Source organism: Entelurus aequoreus, linkage group LG08 (assembly GCF_033978785.1).
Source record: "Entelurus aequoreus isolate RoL-2023_Sb linkage group LG08, RoL_Eaeq_v1.1, whole genome shotgun sequence".
NCBI lineage: Eukaryota > Metazoa > Chordata > Actinopteri > Syngnathiformes > Syngnathidae > Entelurus > Entelurus aequoreus.
In genome coordinates, this window is record NC_084738.1 from 73,726,709 (window position 1) to 73,747,765 (window position 21,057).

General features: G+C 38.0%; 1 protein-coding gene across 3 annotated transcripts in view; it reads left to right on the forward strand.

The window, feature by feature from the left end:
• LOC133656294 (protein TANC2-like) overlaps window positions 1-21,057 on the forward strand; it is a 132,685-nt gene that overhangs the window by 108,787 nt on the left and 2,841 nt on the right. For 2 of the 3 annotated variants that reach the window (XM_062057302.1, XM_062057304.1), the window contains 9 exons: window positions 1,325-1,750; window positions 1,811-1,904; window positions 3,621-3,754; window positions 3,823-3,946; window positions 10,221-10,396; window positions 10,477-10,609; window positions 15,888-15,917; window positions 20,678-20,769; window positions 20,848-20,994. In XM_062057302.1, coding sequence (XP_061913286.1) covers window positions 1,325-1,750; window positions 1,811-1,904; window positions 3,621-3,754; window positions 3,823-3,946; window positions 10,221-10,396; window positions 10,477-10,609; window positions 15,888-15,917; window positions 20,678-20,769; window positions 20,848-20,994 — 1,356 coding nt within the window. The remainder of the gene's footprint in view (window positions 1-1,324; window positions 1,751-1,810; window positions 1,905-3,620; window positions 3,755-3,822; window positions 3,947-10,220; window positions 10,397-10,476; window positions 10,610-15,887; window positions 15,918-20,677; window positions 20,770-20,847; window positions 20,995-21,057) is intronic. The other variant, XM_062057303.1, reaches the window with a different exon arrangement.

Below are 21,057 nucleotides of genomic sequence, written 5' to 3' on the forward strand. Positions count from 1 at the left end.
GCTACCAAGCTACAACGTCACGCTATGACGTCATTGTTGTGGCATGTATGCTACCAAGCTACAACGTCATGCTATTATGTCACATCATGATGTCATTGTTGTGTCATGTTATGTCATGTATGCTATCAAGCTACAACGTCATGCTATGATGTCACATGATGTCATTGTTGTGTCATGTATGCTTCCAAGCTATGGTGTCACGCTGTGATGTCATTGTTGTGTTGTGTTATGTCATGTATGCTACCAAGCTACGATGTCACGCTATGATGTCACACTGTGATGCCACGCTGTGATGCCACGCTGTGATGTCATTGTTGTGTCATGTTATGTCATGTATGGTAACAAGCTATGATGTCACGATGTGATGTCATTGTTGTGTCATGTTATGTCATGTATGGTACCAAGCTATGATGTCATTGTTGTGTCATGTTATGTCATGTATGGTACCATGCTATGATGTCATTGTTGTGTCATGTTATGTCATGTATGGTACCATGCTATGATGTCATTGTTGTGTCATGTTATGTCATGTATGGTACCATGCTATGATGTCATGCTATGATGTCATTGTTGTGTTATGTTATGTCATGTATGGTACCATGCTATGATGTCATGCTATGATGTCATTGTTGTGTCATGTTATTTCATGTATGGTACCAAGCTATGATGTCATTGTTGTGTCATTTTATGTCATGTATGGTACCATGCTATGATGTCATGCTATGATGTCATGCTATGATGTCACGCTACAGTGTGACGATACGATGTTATGCTAAATCCCGCTACGATGCACTACTATGTTGTCATGCTACGGTATTGTGCTACAATGTCACATCATGATGTTATGCAATAGTGTTGTGTGTACGATGTTGTGTTACGATGTCGCGCAATGATGCCACGCTATGATGTCACACTACGCTGTTACACCGGTGCTATGGTACGATGTTACGCTATGTCACACTACGATGTTACGCTATGATGTCACACTATGCTGTTACACCGGAGCTATGGTACGATGTTACGCTATGTCACACTACGATGTTACACCGGTGCTATGGTACGACGTTACGCTATGTCACACTACGATGTTACGCTATGATGTCACACTACGCTGTTACACCGGTGCCATGGTACGACGTTACGCTATGTCACACTACGATGCCACGCTATAGTGTTGTGTTACGATGTCACGCATTGACCTTGTACGTACGCTACGGCTGTTTGGTGCCTTGCCCGAGGGCACACCTGTATACAAAGTAAACACTAGTGCACAACTCTTATGTCTTCTTTCACGAACCCGCCTCCACCTTTCCTCTCTCTGCAGGTGAGTCGTCTGCTGATGCTGGGCGGGGCCAACGTCAACTACCGCACGGAGGTGCTGAACAACGCCCCCGTGCTGTGCGTCCACGCCCACCTGGGCTACATGGACATGGTGGCGCTGCTGCTGGAGTACGGCGCCTTCGCCGACGCCCCCTCCGAGAGCGGCCTCACGCCGCTGGGCTACGCCGCCGCCGGGGGCCACATGGCCATCGTGACGGCGCTGTGCCGCCGGCGGGCCCAGGTGGACCACCTGGACAAGAACGGGCAGTGCGCGCTGGTGCACGCGGCCCTCAGGGGCCACATGGAGGTGGTGAAGTTCCTCATCCAGTGCGACTGGAGCGGCGGGCAGAGCCAGCAGCAGGCCGGCTTCACCAAGAGCCACGCCGTGCAGCAGGCGCTCGTCGCCGCCGCCAGCATGGGCTACACCGAGGTGACGCCCATCGCTTTTTAGTGGTGCGTCCCTCTTATTTACCCTCTTATTTACCCGCAGATCGTGTCTTACCTGCTGGACCTGCCCGAGAAAGACGAGGAGGAGGTGGAGCGAGCGCAGATCAACGACTTCGACTCGCTGTGGGGAGAGACAGGTGATGTCATCCACCTTACTTTCGCTGCCACGCCATGGCGGCCTGTTGGCGTGTGCGTGTGGGGGCGTGGTACAATTTTCCAAGTTTAAAGAAATACCAGGAATTCCCAGTATTCCTGGTTCTCACCTCTTCCTGGGAAGTTTTCACTGTCCATTTCTGTAATGTTTTGAAGGTGCAATGGTCGGAAATGTGGACTGTGAAAACTTTCCAGGAAGAGGTGAAAATTTCTTTAAATTTTCTTTTTTTTTTTCTTTAAATTTAATTTAAAGAAAGAAAAGAAAGAAATAATTTAAAGAAAATTAAGTTTTAAGAATTTAAAGAAAAATTTAAATTTAATTTCTTTAAATTTAAAGAATTTCTTTAAACTTGGAAGATGGTAGTTTGATTGTCCAAGGTGAGTGGAGTGTGTGGGTGGTGGAACGGTTCCAATCGGATAAGAAATGTGGGATATGCAACGCCCATTCATTGTCAATGGGGAAAACATTCCGGGAAATTCCGGGAAAAAACAGCAATTTGGGGAAAGGGAAAACTTGTTTTGCTTTCAATATTTGGGAAGAGTAGTGTGAGTGTGTGTTGAAAGGTTGGTATGGGTAAAAAATGGTGTAAAAAAATTTGAATTTTGGGCATGGTAGAACTATGAATACGTTAATTCATTTGAATGGGAATTTCCTGGAAATGTGAGCATTTCTGGAAACCGGGAATTTTTTAAAATATTGATACTAGCACAATTGTCTGAAAAGATATAAATGGGTTGGTGTTGGAATTTTTCGAAACGGTTGAAAAATGTGCACCTTCCACACACTCCACTCACCTTGGACAATCAAACTACCATTTTCCAAGTTTAAAGAAATTCCAGGAATTCCCAGTATTCCTGGTTTTCACCTCTTCCTGGAAAGTTTTCACAGTCCACTTTTCCGACCATTGCACCTTCAAAACATTACTCTTAGTTAAGACAACTAATGTTTGTTTTTTTTCCGTACAAATGTCCGGTTTTCCCGAAATTCCAGGAATTCCAAAATACCAAGTCGAAGTCAAACTGTTACTACGTCAACATTTTTCAACGGTTTAGAAAAATTCCAACACCAACCCGTTCATATCATCTTGGACAATTGTGCTAGTATCAATATTTTTAAAAATTCCCAGTTTCCAGAAATTCCTACATTTCCAGGAAATTCCCCTTCAAATGAATGGACGTATTCATAGTTCGACAATGCCCAGAATTCTAATTTTTTTGCGGATTCCAACCTTTCAACCATCCACACTCACACTACTCTTCCGAAATATCGAACGCAAAACATGTTTTCCCTTTCCCCAAATTCCCGTTTTTTTCCCGGAATTTCCCGGAATTTTTCCCCATTGACACTTAATGGGCATTATACAATCTGCTGCATATCCCACATTTCTTATCCGATTTGAGCCGTTCCACCACCCACACACTCCACTCACCTTGGACAATCAAACTACCATTCTCCAAGTTTAAAGAAATTCCAGGAATTCCCAGTTTTCCCCTCTTCCTGGAAAGTTGTCACAGTCCACATTTTCTAACCGTTTATGACCTGTACTGCCACGCCATGGCGGCCTGATGACGTGGTGTGTGTGTGTGTGTGTGTGTGTGTGTGTGTGTGTGTGTGTGTGTGTGTGTGTGTGTGTGTGTGTGTGTGTGTGTGTGTGTGTGTGTGTGTGTGTGTGTGTGTGTGTGTGTGTGTGTGTGTGTAGCTCTCACAGCAGCCTGCGGCCGGGGTAAGCTGGAGGTGTGCCGCCTGCTGCTGGAGCAGGGCGCCGCCGTGGCTCAGTCCAACAGACGAGGCATCGTGCCGCTGTTCAGCGCCGTCCGGCAGGGTCACTGGCAGGTCAGCGGCGGCGCATCCATCGCCTTTTTTTTTAAACGCGCACAGCTGACGTTGTTTGTCCGCGGCAGATCGTGGACATCCTCCTCGCGCACGGCGCCGACGCCAACCTGGCGGACAAGCAGGGCCGCACGCCGCTCATGATGGCCGCCTCGGAGGGACACCTGGGAACTGTGGAGTTCCTGCTCTCCCAAGGTGACTTGTCCGTGTTCCAGAGTAGGGATGGGCACCGTTTACATTTCAACCAACACGGTACCAATTTAGATACCGTATCAATCAATTTTATATACTTTTGTTTGTGTTGATAAATATTACTGTACTCTACTTTTTTCCTACCCTTTGAACCCTGCGGATTTTTGTTCGCTAACGGCCACAAAACATTGTGGCCATTATATATATATATATATATTATATATATATATATATATATATATATATATATATATATATATATATATATATATATATATATATATATATATATATATATATATATATATATATATATATTATTAGGGCTGTCAAAAATAATGTGTAATATATATATATACAGTATATATATATATATGTGTAATATATATATATATATATATATATATATATATATATATATATATATTACACATATATATATATATACTGTATATATATATATTACACATTATTTTTGACAGCCCTAATATATATATATATATATATATATATATATATATATATATATATATATATATATATATATTATTAGGGCTGTCAAAAATAATGTGTAATATATATATATACAGTATATATATATATATGTGTAATATATATATATATATATATATATATATATATATATATATATATATATATATATATATATATATATTACACATATATATTAAACATAAGGTCATTGTCTTCCAAAACGTTATTAGTTAATGAAGTCATCAGAGACAACAATCTTGATGTCGTTGGTCTAGCCGAGACCTGGCTCAAACCAGACGAATTTTTTGCGCTGGGTGAGGCGTCTCCTCCTGGCTATGCGGGAACGCATATTGCCCGCCCCATTAAAAGGGGTGGGGGTGTTGCACTAATATACAACAAAAACTTTAGCCTTACCTCGGACCTAAATAATAAATATAACTCGTTTGAGGTGCTTACTGTGAGGTTTGTCACACCGCTGCCTCTGCACCTGGCTGTCATCTACCGGCCCCCTGGGCCCTATTCGGACTTTATCAATGAATTTTCAGAGTTCGTTGCTGATCTAGTGACGCACGCCGACAATATAATCATAATGGGAGACTTTAACATCCATATGAATACCCCATCGGACCCTCCATGCGTGGCGCTCCAGACTATAATTGATAGCTGTGGTCTTACACAAATAATAAATGAACCCACGCATCGCAACGGTAATACGATAGATCTAGTGCTTGTCAGGGGTGTCACCACCTCTAAAGTTACGATACTCCCGTACACTAAAGTAATGTCCGATCATTACCTTATAAAATTCGAAGTTCTGACTCATTGTCAACAAACTAATAATAATAATAATAACTACTATAGCAGCCGCAACATTAATGCTGCCACAACGACGACTCTTACTGACCTACTGCCTTCAGTAATGGCACCATTCCCAAATTATGTGGGCTCTATTGATAACCTCACTAACAACTTTAACGACGCCCTGCGCGACACCATTGATATTGTAGCACCGCTAAAGCTAAAAAGGGCCCCTAAAAGGCGTACCCCATGGTTTACAGAAGAAACTAAAGCCCAGAAATTATCATGTAGAAAGCTGGAACGCAAATGGCGTGCGACTAAACTTGAGGTTTTCCATCAAGCATGGAGTGATAGTTTAATAACTTATAAACGCATGCTTACCTCAGCTAAAGCTAAATATTACTCAAATCTCATCCACCTCAACAAAAATGATCCTAAATTTTTGTTTAGTACAGTAGCATCGCTAACCCAACAAGGGACTCCTCCCAGTAGCTCCACCCACTCAGCAGATGACTTTATGAATTTCTTTAATAAGAAAATTGAAGTCATTAGAAAAGAGATTAAAGACAATGCATCTCAGCTACAACTGGGTTCTATTAACACAAATACGACTGTATATACGACGGACACTGCCCTCCAAAATAGTTTCTCTCTCTTTGATGAAATAACATTGGAGGAATTGTTAAAATGTGTAAATGGGACAAAACAAACAACATGTTTACTTGACCCAATTCCTGGGAAACTTATCAAGGAGCTTTTTGTTTTATTAGGTCCATCAGTGTTAAATATTATAAACCTATCACTTTCCTCTGGTACTGTTCCTCTAGCATTCAAAAAAGCGGTTATTCATCCTCTACTCAAAAGACCTAACCTCGATCCTGACCTCATGGTGAACTACCGGCCGGTGTCCCACCTTCCGTTTATCTCGAAAATTCTCGAAAAAATTGTTGCACAGCAGCTAAATGAACACTTAGTGACTAACAATCTCTGTGAACCTTTTCAATCCGGTTTCAGGGCAAATCACTCTACGGAGACAGCCCTCGCAAAAATGACTAATGATCTATTGCTAACGATGGATTCTGATGCGTCATCTATGTTGCTGCTTCTTGATCTTAGCGCCGCTTTCGATACCGTCGATCATAATATTTTATTAGAGCGTATCAAAACGCGTATTGGGATGTCAGACTTAGCCTTGTCTTGGTTTAACTCTTATCTTACTGACAGGATGCAGTGTGTCTCCCATAACTATGTGACCTCGGACTATGTTAAGGTAACGTGCGGAATTCCCCAGTGTTCAGTTCTTGGCCCTGCACTCTTTAGTATTTACATGCTGCCGCTAGGTGACATCATACGCAAATACGGTGTTAGCTTTCACTGTTATGCTGATGACACTCAACTCTACATGCCCCTAAAGCTGACCAACACGCCGGATTGTAGTCAGCTGGAGGCGTGTCTTAATGAAATTAAACAATGGATGTCCGCTAACTTTTTGCAACTCAACGCTAAGAAAACAGAAATGCTGATTATCGGTCCTGCTCAACACCAACATCTATTTAATAACACCACCTTAACATTTGACAACCAAACAATTAAACGAGGCGACTCGGTAAAGAATCTGGGTATTATCTTCGACCCAACTCTCTCGTTTGAGTCACACATTAAGAGTGTTACTAAAACGGCCTTCTTTCATCTCCGTAATATCGCTAAAATTCGTTCCATTTTGTCCACAAGCGATGCTGAGATCATTATCCATGCGTTCGTTACATCTCGTCTCGATTACTGTAACGTTTTATTTTCGGGCCTCCCTATGTCTAGCATTAAAAGATTACAGATGGTACAAAATGCGGCTGCAAGGCTTTTGACAAAAACAAGAAAGTTTGATCATATTACGCCTATACTGGCTCACTTGCACTGGCTTCCTGTGCACTTAAGATGCGACTTTAAGGTTTTACTACTTACGTATAAAATACTACACGGTCAAGCTCCTGCCTATCTTGACGATTGTATTGTACCATATGTCCCGGCAAGAAATCTGCGTTCAAAGAACTCCGGCTTATTAGTGATTCCCAGAGCCCAAAAAAAGTCTGCGGGCTATAGAGCGTTTTCTATTCGGGCTCCAATACTATGGAATGCCCTCCCGGTAAAAGTTAGAGATGCTACCTCAGTAGAAGCATTTAAGTCTCATCTTAAAACTCATTTGTATACTCTAGCCTTTAAATAGACTCCCTTTTTAGACCAGTTGATCTGCCGTTTCTTTTCTCTTCTACTCTTCTCCGGGGTGGACCGCTAGCCTGTCCATCAGATGGGGACATCTCTACGCTGCTGACCCGTCTCCGCTCGGGATGGTTCCCGCTGGCCCCACCATGGACTGGACTTTCGCTGATGTGTTGGACTTTCACAATATTATGTCAGACCCACTCGACACCGAGGATGTCGTTGTGGCTTGTACAGCCCTTTGAGACACTTGTGATTTAGGGCTATATAAATAAACATTGATTGATTGATTGATATATATATATATACTGTATATATATATATTACACATTATTTTTGACAGCCCTAATAATATATATATATATATATATATATATATATATATATATATATATATATATATATATATATATATATATATATATATATATATATATATTATTAGGGCTGTCAAAAATAATGTGTAATATATATATATACAGTATATATATATATGTGTAATATATATATATATATTATTAGGGCTGTCAAAAATAATGTGTAATATATATATATACAGTATATATATATATATGTGTAATATATATATATATATATATATATATTACACATATATATATATATACTGTATATATATATATTACACATTATTTTTGACAGCCCTAATAATATATATATATATATATATATATATATATATATATATATATATATATATATATATATATATATATATATATATATATATATATATATATATATATATATATATATATATATATATATATATATATATATATATTATTAGGGCTGTCAAAAATAATGTGTTAACTCATGTAATTAATCACAAAAAAATTATTGCATTAATCATGGATAAATGCAGATTAATCACCTCATTTATTCTGACCCCACAAAACATTGTGGCCGTTAGCGAACAAAAATCCATAAAATAGCCTCACCGTTTTATAAGACGCAGGGTTCAAAGCGTAGGAAAAAAGTATATATATGTATGTATATATATATATATATATGTATGTATATATATATATATATATATATATATATATATATATATATATATATATATATATATATATATATATATATATATATATATATATATAAAATAATATGTATATATAAATAATAGTATATATATATATATATATATATATATATATATATTATTAAGACAGCCCTAATTATATATATATATATATGTATATGTGTATATATATATATATATATATATATATATATATATATATATATATATATATATATATATATATATATATATATATATATATATATATATATATATATATATATATATATATATATATATATATAAATAATAATATGTATATATAAATAATAGTATGTATATATATATATATATATATATAAATATATATATATATATATATATATATATATATATATATATATATATATATATTTATATATATATATATATATTTATTATTATTAGGGCTGTCAAAAATAATGTGTTAACTCATGTAATTAATCACAAAAAAATTATTGCATTAATCATGGATAAATTTATTCTGACCCCACGTTAGCGAACAAAAATCCATAAAATAGCCTCACCGTTTTATAAGACGCAGGGTTCAAAGCGTAGGAAAAAAGTATATATATATATATATATATATATATATATATATATATATATATATATATATATATATATATATATATATATATATATATATATATATATATATATATATATATATATATGTATGTATATATAAATAATAGTATATATATATATATATATATTATTAAGACAGCCCTAATTATATATATATATATATATATATATATATATATATATATATATATATATATATATATATATATATATATATATATATATATTATTAAGCCCTAATTATATATATATATATATATATATATATATATATATATATATATATATATATATATATATATATATATATATATATATATATATATATATTATTAAGACAGCCCTAATTATATATATATATATATATATATATACATATATATATATATATATATATATATATATATATATATATATATATAATAATATGTATATATATATATATTATTAAGACAGCCCTTAATAATGTGTTAACTCATGTAATTCATGTAACTCATGTAATTAGTAATTAATTATATATATATATATATATATATATATATATATATATATATATATATATATATATATATATAAATATATATATATATATATATATATATATATATATATATATATATATACATATATATATATACAGTATATATATATACAGTATATATATATATACAGTATATATATATATATAATATATATATATATATATATATATATATATATATATATATATATATATATATATATATATATATATATATATATATATATATATATATATATATATATATATATACAGTATATAAAAATGTGTCACTTATGTGTCACTAGCTGAATGCGGCTCAAGGCTAGCTATGGTATGTTGTCTAATTACGAAGTAGCTTCGTCCAGGAAGCTAAATGTGTTATGTTGCGCCCTACAAGGTCTTTATACTGTAAGTACTTTGCACTTTTTACACACCAGCTGTTTGACTGCAATGTTTTTCTTATTTTGTAGTTTTCACGACCAAATTTGGAGGCGTCGCCTATAAAAGTACCAAATTGGCTTTTCAAAGGTTCAAAGGATAGACACTTAGTCCCGCCTCTTATTTCCCAGGAGCCTCGCTGTCGCTGACGGACAAGGAAGGCCTGACGTCGCTCAGCTGGGCCTGCCTCAAAGGCCACATGTCCGTCGTCCGCTGCCTGGTGGAGAGCGGCGCCGCCACCGACCACGCCGACAAGAACGGCCGCACGCCGCTGGACTTGGCCGCGTTCTACGGCGACTCGGACGTGGTCGGTATTACCTTTTTTTAAGGAAGACGCCACGTTTCCCCCCCGGGCGGCAAACGCTCACACCCCCTCTCCTCCTACAGGTGCAGTTCTTGGTGGACCACGGCGCCATGATCGAGCACGTGGACTACAGCGGCATGCGTCCTCTGGACCGGGCGGTGGGCTGCAGGAACACGTCGGTGGTGGTGGCCCTGCTGAAGAAAGGCGCCAAGATAGGTGAGGGATGACGCAACGTGGCGGAGCATGGCGTGCATGAGAAACCACTCATCTGCTCGTCTCAAGCCGCCGTCATTGGCCTTTTTTGGGGGGGAACTGCACTTTTGATCACTCACAATCCTTACTAGGGCAAGAACACACCTTTTTTAATGCATTCTAAAGCATAAATAAACTTTAGCAAAAGTCAGCTAAGCATAGAGCCAATGAGATTCTCTCTATTCCGCCTAAAAAAAATCCAAAAACCTCCATTAATGCTTTATATACATGCTGTAAGTATTCATACATTCATTTAAAAAATATCCCAGATTACCCAGAATTCCAGGAATTTCATTTTCATTTTCAAAATGAATCGGCCAGTTTTCAAACATGCACAATTCCCACATTTCTCAACACACTCCACTCACCTTGGACAATCGTACTGCCATTTTCCAAGTCTATTAAAATTCCAGAAATTTCCCAAATTCCTGGTTTTCCAAATCCCTATTTTCACCTCCTCCTGGAAAGTTGTCACAGTCCACATTTTTCAAACGTTTCCGACCATTGCACCTTTAAACATTACTCTTAGTTGGTACAACTAATGCTTATATTTTTTTCGTACAAATTTCCGGTTTTCCCAAAGTTCCAGGAATTCCAAAATACCAATTCGAATTCAACATTTTTCAACCATTTCGAAAGATTCCAACACCAACCTGTTCATATCATCCAGGACAATCGTGCTAGTATCAATATTTTTCAAAATTCTCAGTTTGTCTAAAATTCCCAAATTTCCAGGAAATTACTCTTCAAATGAATGGACATATTCATAGTTCTACAATGCCCAAAATTCTCACATTTTTGCGCCATTTTTTAGCCGGTTCCGACCTTTCAACCATCCACACACACACACTACTCTTCCGAAATATTGAACGCAAAACAGGTTTCCATTTCCCCAAATTCCCGAAATTTCCAGGAATGTTTCCCCCATTGACACTTAATGGGCATTATACAATCCGCTGCATATCCCACATTTCTTCTCCGATTTGAACCGTTCCACGATACACACACTCCACTCACCTTGGACAATCCAACTACCCTTTTCCAAATCTAAAACAATTCCAGGAATTCCCAGTATTCCTGGTTTTCACCTCTTCCTGGAAAGTTTTCACAGTCCACATTTTTCAACCGTTTCCCACCATTGCACCTTCAAAACATTACTCTTAGTTGGGACAACTAATGCTTCTATTTTTTTTTTTTTCATACAAATTTCCCAAAATTCCAGGAATTCCGAAATACCAATTCGAATTCATACTGTTACTACGTCAACATTTTTCAACTGTTTCAAAAAATTCCAACACCAACTCGTTTATATTATCCAGGACAATTGTGCTAGTATCAATATTTTCAAAAATTCCCGGTTTTACAAAAATTCCCACATTTCCAGGAAATTGCCCTTCCAAGGAATGGACGTATACATCAATTTTTTTGCGGATTCCAACCTTTCAACCATCCACACACACACTACTCTTCCGAAATATCGAACGCAAAACATGTTTCGCTTTTCCCAAATTCCTGGTTTTCCCGGAATTTCCAGGCATTTTTTCACCATGCATATCCCATATTTCTTATACGATTTGAACCGTTCCAACATACACACACTCCACTCACCTTGGACAATCAAACTACCATTTTCCAAGTCCAAACAATTCCAGAAATTCCCAAAATTCCTGTTTTTCCAAAGCCCTATTTTCACCTTTTCCTGGAAAGTTTTCACAGTCCACATTTTTTAACTGTTTCCGACCATTCCACCCTCAAAACATTACTCTTAGTTAAGACAACTAATGCTTCTATATATTTTTTTCGGACACATTTCTGGTTTTCCCGAAATTCCAGGAATTCCGAAATACCAATTCGAATTCAAACTGTTACCACGTCAACATTTTTTATCCATTTTGAAAATTCCAACACCAACCCGTTCATATCATCTCTGACAATTGTGCTAGTATCAATATTTTCAAAAATTCACAGTTTTTCCAGAAATTCCCAAATTTCCAGGAAATTCCCATTCAAATGAATGGACGTAGTCATAGTTCTAAAATAGCCCAAAATTCTCAAACTTTTGCACCATTTTTAAGCTAGTGAGATGGAAAGTGAAAGTAAGGATGGGTGAAAGGCATCATCAGTGGTGGAGTCAAGATGGAAAGTGAAAGTAAGGATGGGTGAAAGGCATCATCAGGGGTGGAGTCAAGATGGAAAGTGAAAGTAAGGATGGGTGAAAGGCATCATCAGGGGTGGAGTCAAGATGGAAAGTGAAAGTAAGAATGGGTGAAAGGCATCATCAGGGGTGGAGTCAAGATGGAAAGTGAAAGTAAGGATGGGTCAAGATGGAAAGTGAAAGTAAGAATGGGTGAAAGGCATCATCAGGGGTGGAGTCAAGATGGAAAGTGAAAGTAAGGATGGGTGAAAGGTATCATCCGGGGTGGAGTGCAGATGGAAAGTGAAAGTAAGGATGGGTGAAAGGCATCATCAGGGGTGGAGTCCAGATGGAAAGTGAAAGTAAGGATGGGTGAAAGGCATCATCAGGGGTGGAGTGCAGATGGAAAGTGAAAGTAAGGATGGGTGAAAGGCATCATCAGGGGTGGAGTCCAGATGGAAAGTGAAAGTAAGGATGGGTGAAAGGCATCATCAGTGGTGGAGTCAAGATGGAAAGTGAAAGTAAGGATGGGTGAAAGGCATCATCAGGGGTGGAGTCAAGATGGAAAGTAAAAGTAAGGATGGGTGAAAGGCATCATCAGGGGTGGAGTCAAGATGGAAAGTGAAAGTAAGAATGGGTGAAAGGCATCATCAGGGGTGGAGTCAAGATGGAAAATGAAAGTAAGGATGGGTCAAAGGCATCATCAGTGGTGGAGTCAAGATGGAAAGTGAAAGTAAGGATGGGTCAAAGGCATCATCAGTGGTGGAGTCAAGATGGAAAGTGAAAGTAAGGATGGGTGAAAGGCATCATCAGGGGTGGAGTCCAGATGGAAAGTGAAAGTAAGGATGGGTGAAAGGCATCATCAGGGGTGGAGTCAAGATGGAAAGTGAAAGTAAGGATGGGTGAAAGGCATCATCAGGGGTGGAGTCCAGATGGAAAGTGAAAGTAAGGATGGGTGAAAGGCATCATCAGGGGTGGAGTCAAGATGGAAAGTGAAAGTAAGAATGGGTGAAAGGCATCATCAGGGGTGGAGTCAAGATGGAAAGTGAAAGTAAGGATGGGTGAAAGGCATCATCAGTGGTGGAGTCCAGATGGAAAGTGAAAGTAAGGATGGGACAAAGGCATCATCAGGGGTGGAGTCCAGATGGAAAGTGAAAGTAAGGATGGGTCAAAGGCATCATCAGGGGTGGAGTCCAGATGGAAAGTGAAAGTAAGTAAGTAAGGATGGGTGTGGTGTGGTGCTCACAGCCACCAGGGGGCGTATGTATTGTCAGCCAAAGTGAAAGTGAAAGTTGTAAGGTTGATATAGTTGCACGGTCACCTCCCTGCCATCGCTATTTTTGTCACTCGCCCTTTCCCGGCATGTTCTCTCTCTCTCTCTCTCTCTCTCTCTCTCTCTCTCTCTCTCTCTCTCTTGGATGCCCGCAGACAAGTTGTTGTTATTTTGTCTTTTTTCTTCTTTTTGCCAAAGTTATGTTCGCTTCTCACTGCTGCTTTTGTTCTTTCCTCTCTCACTTCTTCACCTCCATCGCCTCTCTCTCTCTCTCTCTCTCTCCCTCTATCCATTTCAATCTCTCACTATCTCTCCTTTTCTCTCTATCTCTCTTTGTGTCACTCTATCTCTATCTCTGTCCTTCGCTCTCTCCATCTTTCTTTCTATATCTTTCTCTCTTTGTGTCTCTCTATCTCTACGTCTCTATCTTTATCTCTCTCACTCTCTCACTATCTCTCCTTTTCTCTCTCCCTCTCTCTTTGTGTCACTCTATCTCTATCTCTGTCCTTCGCTCTATCCATCTTTCTTTCTATATCTTTCTCTCTTTGTGTCTCTCTATCTCTACGTCTCTATCTTTATCTCTCTCACTCTCTCACTGTCTACCACTCTCTCTCATCTTTTGTCTCTATCTCCCTTTATCGCTCTCTCGCTCTCTCTCTCTCTCTCTCTCTCTATTTATATATCTCTCCTTTTGTCTCTCTTTCTCTGTCTCTCTTTCTCTCGCTCTCTCGCTCTGTCTCTCTATCTCTATCTCCCCCTATTAATCTCTCTCTCTCTCGCTCTCTCTCTGTCTCTGTCTCTCTTTCTCGCTGTCTCTATCTCGCCCTCTTTATCTCTCTCGCTCTCTCTCTGTCTCTGTCTCTCTTTCTCTCTATTTCTCTCTCTTTCTCTCTGTCTTTATATTGCCCTCTTTATCTCTCTCGCTCTCTCTCTGTCTCTGTCTCTCTTTCTCGCTGTCTCTATCTCGCCCTCTTTATCTCTCTCGCTCTCTCTCTGTCTCTGTCTCTCTTTCTCTCTATTTCTCTCTCTCTTTCTTGCTGTCTCTATCTCGCCCTCTTTATCTCTCTCTCGCTCTCTCTATCTCTGTCTCTATTTCTCTCTCTCTCACCCTCTTTATCTCTCTCTCTCTCTCACTCTCGCTCTGTCTCTGTCTCTCTTTCTCTCTATTTCTCTGTCTCTTTCTCGCTGTCTCTATCTCGCCCTCTTTATCTCTCTCTTTCGCTCTCTCTGTCTCTATTTCTCTCTCTCACCCTCTTTATCTCCCTCTCTCTCTCTCTCTCTCGCTCTCTCTCTCTGTCTCTGTCTCTCTTTCTCTCTATTTCTCTCTCTCTTTCTCGCTGTCTCTATCTCGCCCTCTTTATCTCTCTCTCTCGCTCTCTCTGTCTCTGTCTCTATTTCTCTCTCTCTCACCTTCTGTATCTCTCACTCTCTCTCACTTGCTCTCTCGCTCTATATCTTTATATTTCTCTCTCTTTCTCTTTCTCTCTATTTCTTTTTATGTCTCTCTCTCTTTATCTCTGTGTCTATCTCTCCTTTATCTATTTTCTCTATTCCTCTCTTTCTTTGTGTCTCTCTATCTCTCTCTCTGTTTCTATCTCTGTCTATCTCTCTTTCACCCTTTCTCTTTCTTGATCTCTCTCTCTTTGTGTATGTCTCTCTCTCTCTCTCTCTCCATCTCTCTCTCACGCTCTGTCTCTTGCTCTATATCCCTATATTTCTCCATCTCTCTCTCTCTCTCTCTCTCGCTCTCTCCTCCCGCACTCCCACACACTCCACCCCCCGCCCCCCCCCTCACCTTTAACCCCTCCAAACCCCGCCTCTCTCTGCGGTCCCAGGATGTCAGACGCTGCCCAGTCGGCCCCGAGGTAAAGCCAAGGCTGTCGACCTCCCACCCCAGCAGGCATTTTGACAGCTCTATCTCCTCTCTGTGTGTGTGTGTGTTGTCCGTGTGCTCCTCCCAACCCTCTTAGCTCCCAAACACAAACTGACTCGTAGGCGTTAGCCTGGAGGTAGAAGTCCCTGGCAGCAGCATGTCCTCCAGCCGTGCATGGCAGCACCACTTTGCGTCTCTTAGGCAGGGAATGAATGCACACACACACACACACACACACACACACACACACACACACACACACACACACACACACACACACACGTTCTTGTATTTGTTACCTTCTTGAGAGCTGAGAAAAATGCCTCCCTCTTTAGGACCAGCCTTTCTAGATATATAAAGATGTGTATTTACTACATTAATAATATATACATACTATGCAAATATAAAAAAGCTTGTTGTGAAAAAATATTTGGAATTTCACAAGAAAAAGGTCACAATTTCACAAGAAAAACTTAGAATTTTGGCAGTATTATAATAAAAGTCGTCATTTTACTCGACGCAAGTCAACATTTTACAAGAAAAACTGAACATGTGTGCAATATTATGATAAAAGTTTGAATTTTACTCAATAACAGTCGCAATTTTACAAGAAAAGCTTAACATTTGGGCAATTTTATGAAACGAGTCGTAATTTTACTCGACAAAAGTCACAATTTTGTAAGGAAACGTAAAAATGTTGGCAATATTACAATAATAATCTGAATTTTACTTGGAAAAAATGATGACAAAAGTCATAGTTTTACATAAAAAATGTCACTATTTTACAACAAAACAACCAAAAAATTGGCAGAATTTTATCGGACAAATGTCACCATTTTGCATTAAAAAGTCATAATTTTACATCAAAAAAGTACAAACTTTACGAGAAAATATTGCAATATTTACAGAAACAGAAAAAATATGAGAAATTGCTCCCAATTTTTTATAAAAAAAAACAAAAAGTCGACACATTGTGAGAAAAATAATGCTTTTTTTGTGTGTAATTGGTTTTTAATCTTCATTACTTACTCCAAGTTATTATAGTACCGTATTTCCTTGAATAGCAGCAGGGGCGCTAATTAATTTAAAACCTCTTCTCACTCCTGCGCTTACCAAAAGCATGCGGGATGGGCAAGCATGCGCTAATTATTTTAAAACCTCTTCTCACTCCGGCGCTTACCTTATCATGAAAAGCACATTTAATTAAAAAAAAACGTTATTATGGTCTTACCTTTACTTATAAATGGTGTCCATGTGCAGCTGCTTCTGATCAAAGGCAGTCTTCCTTATCTTTCTTCAGTTTTAAAAGTCTCTGGAGATCTTCTTTTAATTATTGAAAGTCTAGTTTTGAAAACTGTTTTATTGTAGATATGTAATCCTCCATGTTAAAAGTGCAAGCAAACGATCGCTGCTCATGCTTGCTGCTTGTTGTCTTCTTCTGCAGTACTGGTAGTCGCGAGAAGGATCACTAGCTCCCTCTACCACCAGGAGGCGGAAGTCATTTAATGACTCATATTTGACCCGGCGGAAGTGCCAAGCATGCGCTAATTATTTTGCGAAACGAGTTTGACCCGGCTGTAATTCTAGGCAGGCGAATACTATATTCCCGGCGGCAATTCAAGGAAATACGGTATGTCCCTATATACATTTTTTTTTTAATTTTAAAACATTTTGGTCTTAAGGGGGCGCATTTCAATGTCTTACACACACTTGTTATTTCATATGTGGACAAGAGGGGGATCACTTCAAATTTGGACACACACTTGTTATTTCATATGTTGGCCAGTGGGGGAGCACTTTTAAAAGGGGTGCAAATGAGACATTGTCTATTAGATCAGTGGTACCGGGCCGCGGACCGATTGGTACCGGGCCGCGCAAAAAATTTAAAAAATAAAAATAAAAATAAAAAAATTAAAATATATATATATATATATATATGTATATATATATTTTTTTTTTAAATTAAATCAACATAAAAAACACAATATATACATATTGTGTGTGTGTATGTCAATATAGATCAATACAGTCTGCAGGTATACAGTCCGTAAGCACACATGATTGTATTTCTTAATGGAAAAAAAAAAGAAGAAAAAAAAATCCCCCCCCCCCTTCCCGGTCCTAGGGACAAATTTTCAAGCGTTGACCGGTCCCCAGCTACAAAAAGATTGGGGACCACTGTATTAGATGCAATGTTATTGATTTATGTCAACACTTGTTCACACCTCCTCATATGGAAGATACTTTTCCTTCTTCATGTCTCAAGAAGGCTAGAAACACAAGAACACACACACACACACACACACACACACACAGCAGGACGTCCTCCCACCTGCCCTGTGACAAGTGCCATCATGTGCGGTTTTGTGCTGCATTTTGCTGGCTGGGTCAGAACCGAGTGGGCACTTCCCAGCAGGACCACACCCAAAGTTTCATGTCCAGTAGCCAAACCTTTTTTTCCCTCCACAGTGCCTCGTCGTCGTCCTCTTCATCTGTTGTGATGTTGTCGTGTTGTTGTGGCCCCCGCAGACATTTTCTTTTCAAACATTTTACAGCTCAAAACCGATATTATTATATATAATATTTAGCGCTGTCAAAAGATTCACTGCATTTGGATTAATCGTGATTAATCGTGATTAATCACGATTAATCGTGATTAATCGTTATTGCGTAGTTGAAATGAACTTTTTTTAAAAAAGAGACACGGATGCAGTTTTTTGTCATGGAGGAACATTTTTGACTTTTTTTCCCTGCCCAAAAATGGCTGTTTTTATTTCAAGTCCAGTCAAGGTTTTTTTTTTTTTTTGGAGTGAAATTTGCCATTTTTGCACTACAGAGAAAATTCAAGGTCAAGTGGAGTCAAAATAAATTGAGTGATTAGTCTTTGTTTTTACTTGATTAATGTGATCTTTTTTTTTTTTTTAGATTAATCACATGAGTTAACTCATGATTTTTGACAGTCCTAATAATATTATATATATTAATATATATAATAATTCAATATATAACATAATATGTATATTTATATACAACATATATAATAATATTAGTACTATATATATATGTATGTATGTATATATGAATGCATATGTATGTATATATGTTTATATATATATGTATATATACATATTTAATATATGTGTACATACATACATATATTCATACATATATATGTATACACACATACATATATATGCATACATATATGTATGTATGTATACATATATATATGATATATGTACGTATGTATATATACATACATATATATGTACTGTATACATACATACATATATATGTTTATATGCATATATATCTATGTATATGAGTATGCATACATACATACATATATATATATATTAGGGATGTCCGATAATGGCTTTTTGCCGATATCCGATATTGTCCAGCTCTTTAATTACCGATACCGATATCAACCGATATATGCAGTCGTGGAATTAACACATTATTATGCCTAATTTGGACAACCAGGTATGGTGAAGATAAGGTACTTTTTTTAAAAAAAATTAGTAAAATAAGATAAATAAATTAAAAACATTTTCTTGAATAAAAAAAGAAAGTACAACAATATAAAAACAGTTACATAGAAACTAGTAATGAATGAAAAGGAGTAAAATGAACTGTTAAAGGTTAGTACTATTAGTGGAGCAGCAGCACGCACAATCATGTGTGCTTACGGACTGTATCCCTTGCAGACTGTATTGATATATATTGATATATAATGTAGGAAGCAGAATATTGATAACAGAAAGAAAGAAATGATTTAATAAAATAAATAAAATAAAATTAAAAAAAAAACGATACAGATAATAAAAAAAACGATACCGATAATTTCCGATATTACATTTTAACGCATATATCGGCCGATCTCTAATATATATATATATATATATATATATATATATATATATATATATATATATATATATATATATATATATATATATATATATATATATATATATATACATATATATATATATATATATATATATATATATACTGTATATGGTACTAATATTATTATATATGTTGTATAAAAATATACTTATTATTTTTATATGCTCTCTTCCTCTTGGAAAATCCGCAAGATGTCCGGTGGCATACATTACGGTCATCTTCGAGTCCTGCTAGGGGTGTCCCGATCCGATATCGATGTCAGATATCCGTCCGCTAGCATCAAAAAGTCAAAGTTGATATCGTCTTGCGCCTAAAATGTCCGATACGTGCGGTCTTTTCTTGATTGGCCATTCCTTCTAATTGAGTCGAGTCATTAACAAAGGGTAAACAAACATGCTAGGCTGTGGGCCGCTCGGCGCTAGCAGCTACACAACAGCTACGCACACGATAGCAAACAAGCTAGACACACGTAATAGTCAGTGGACGATAAAACAGCCCACTTGTCGACATAATCGAGTCTTATTTACACGTACAAAGCCTCCAAAGCATATTAGAAAGTATCCAGTAACACACGTGTCCGCATCGTTCAATCTGACTTCATGAACTATTGTATTACACAGTCTATTCCACGTACGATATTGTATGGGATTAGTATCGGTATCAGAAGTTGTATCGGGACACCCTTATCTCCGACATGCATTATTGTTCATGTTGTGTGTTAGTGTGTGTCCTTCCTTTCCTTCCTGGTCTCCATGCTCGCAGTCGTGCGTCATTGTGGTTTTCTCCCCCCCCCCCCCCCCCCCCTCCCCCCGACCCCCGTCCTCCTTTGTGACGCAGGTCCGGCCACATGGGCCATGGCCACCTCCAAGCCCGACATCATGATCATCCTGCTCAGCAAGCTCATCGAGGAGGGCGACGGCTTCTACAAGGTTTGCCCCGCCCACCGGCGAAGTCGCCACGGCAACGCTTAATGTGGCTTTTTTTTTCTGCCTTTCCGCCGCCAGCAGAAGGGGAAGGTGAAGGAGGCGGCACAGCGCTATCAGTACGCCCTCAAAAAGTTCCCGCGGGAAGGCTTCAGCGAGGACCTCAAGACTTTCAGGGAGCTCAAAGTTTCCATCTTCCTCAACCTGTCCCGGTGTCGGAGGAAAATGAACGTGAGTCCGCAGAAAACCCGGGAGAAAACGGTCAAACGTCTGCTGAACGTGGTGTTGTTTTGC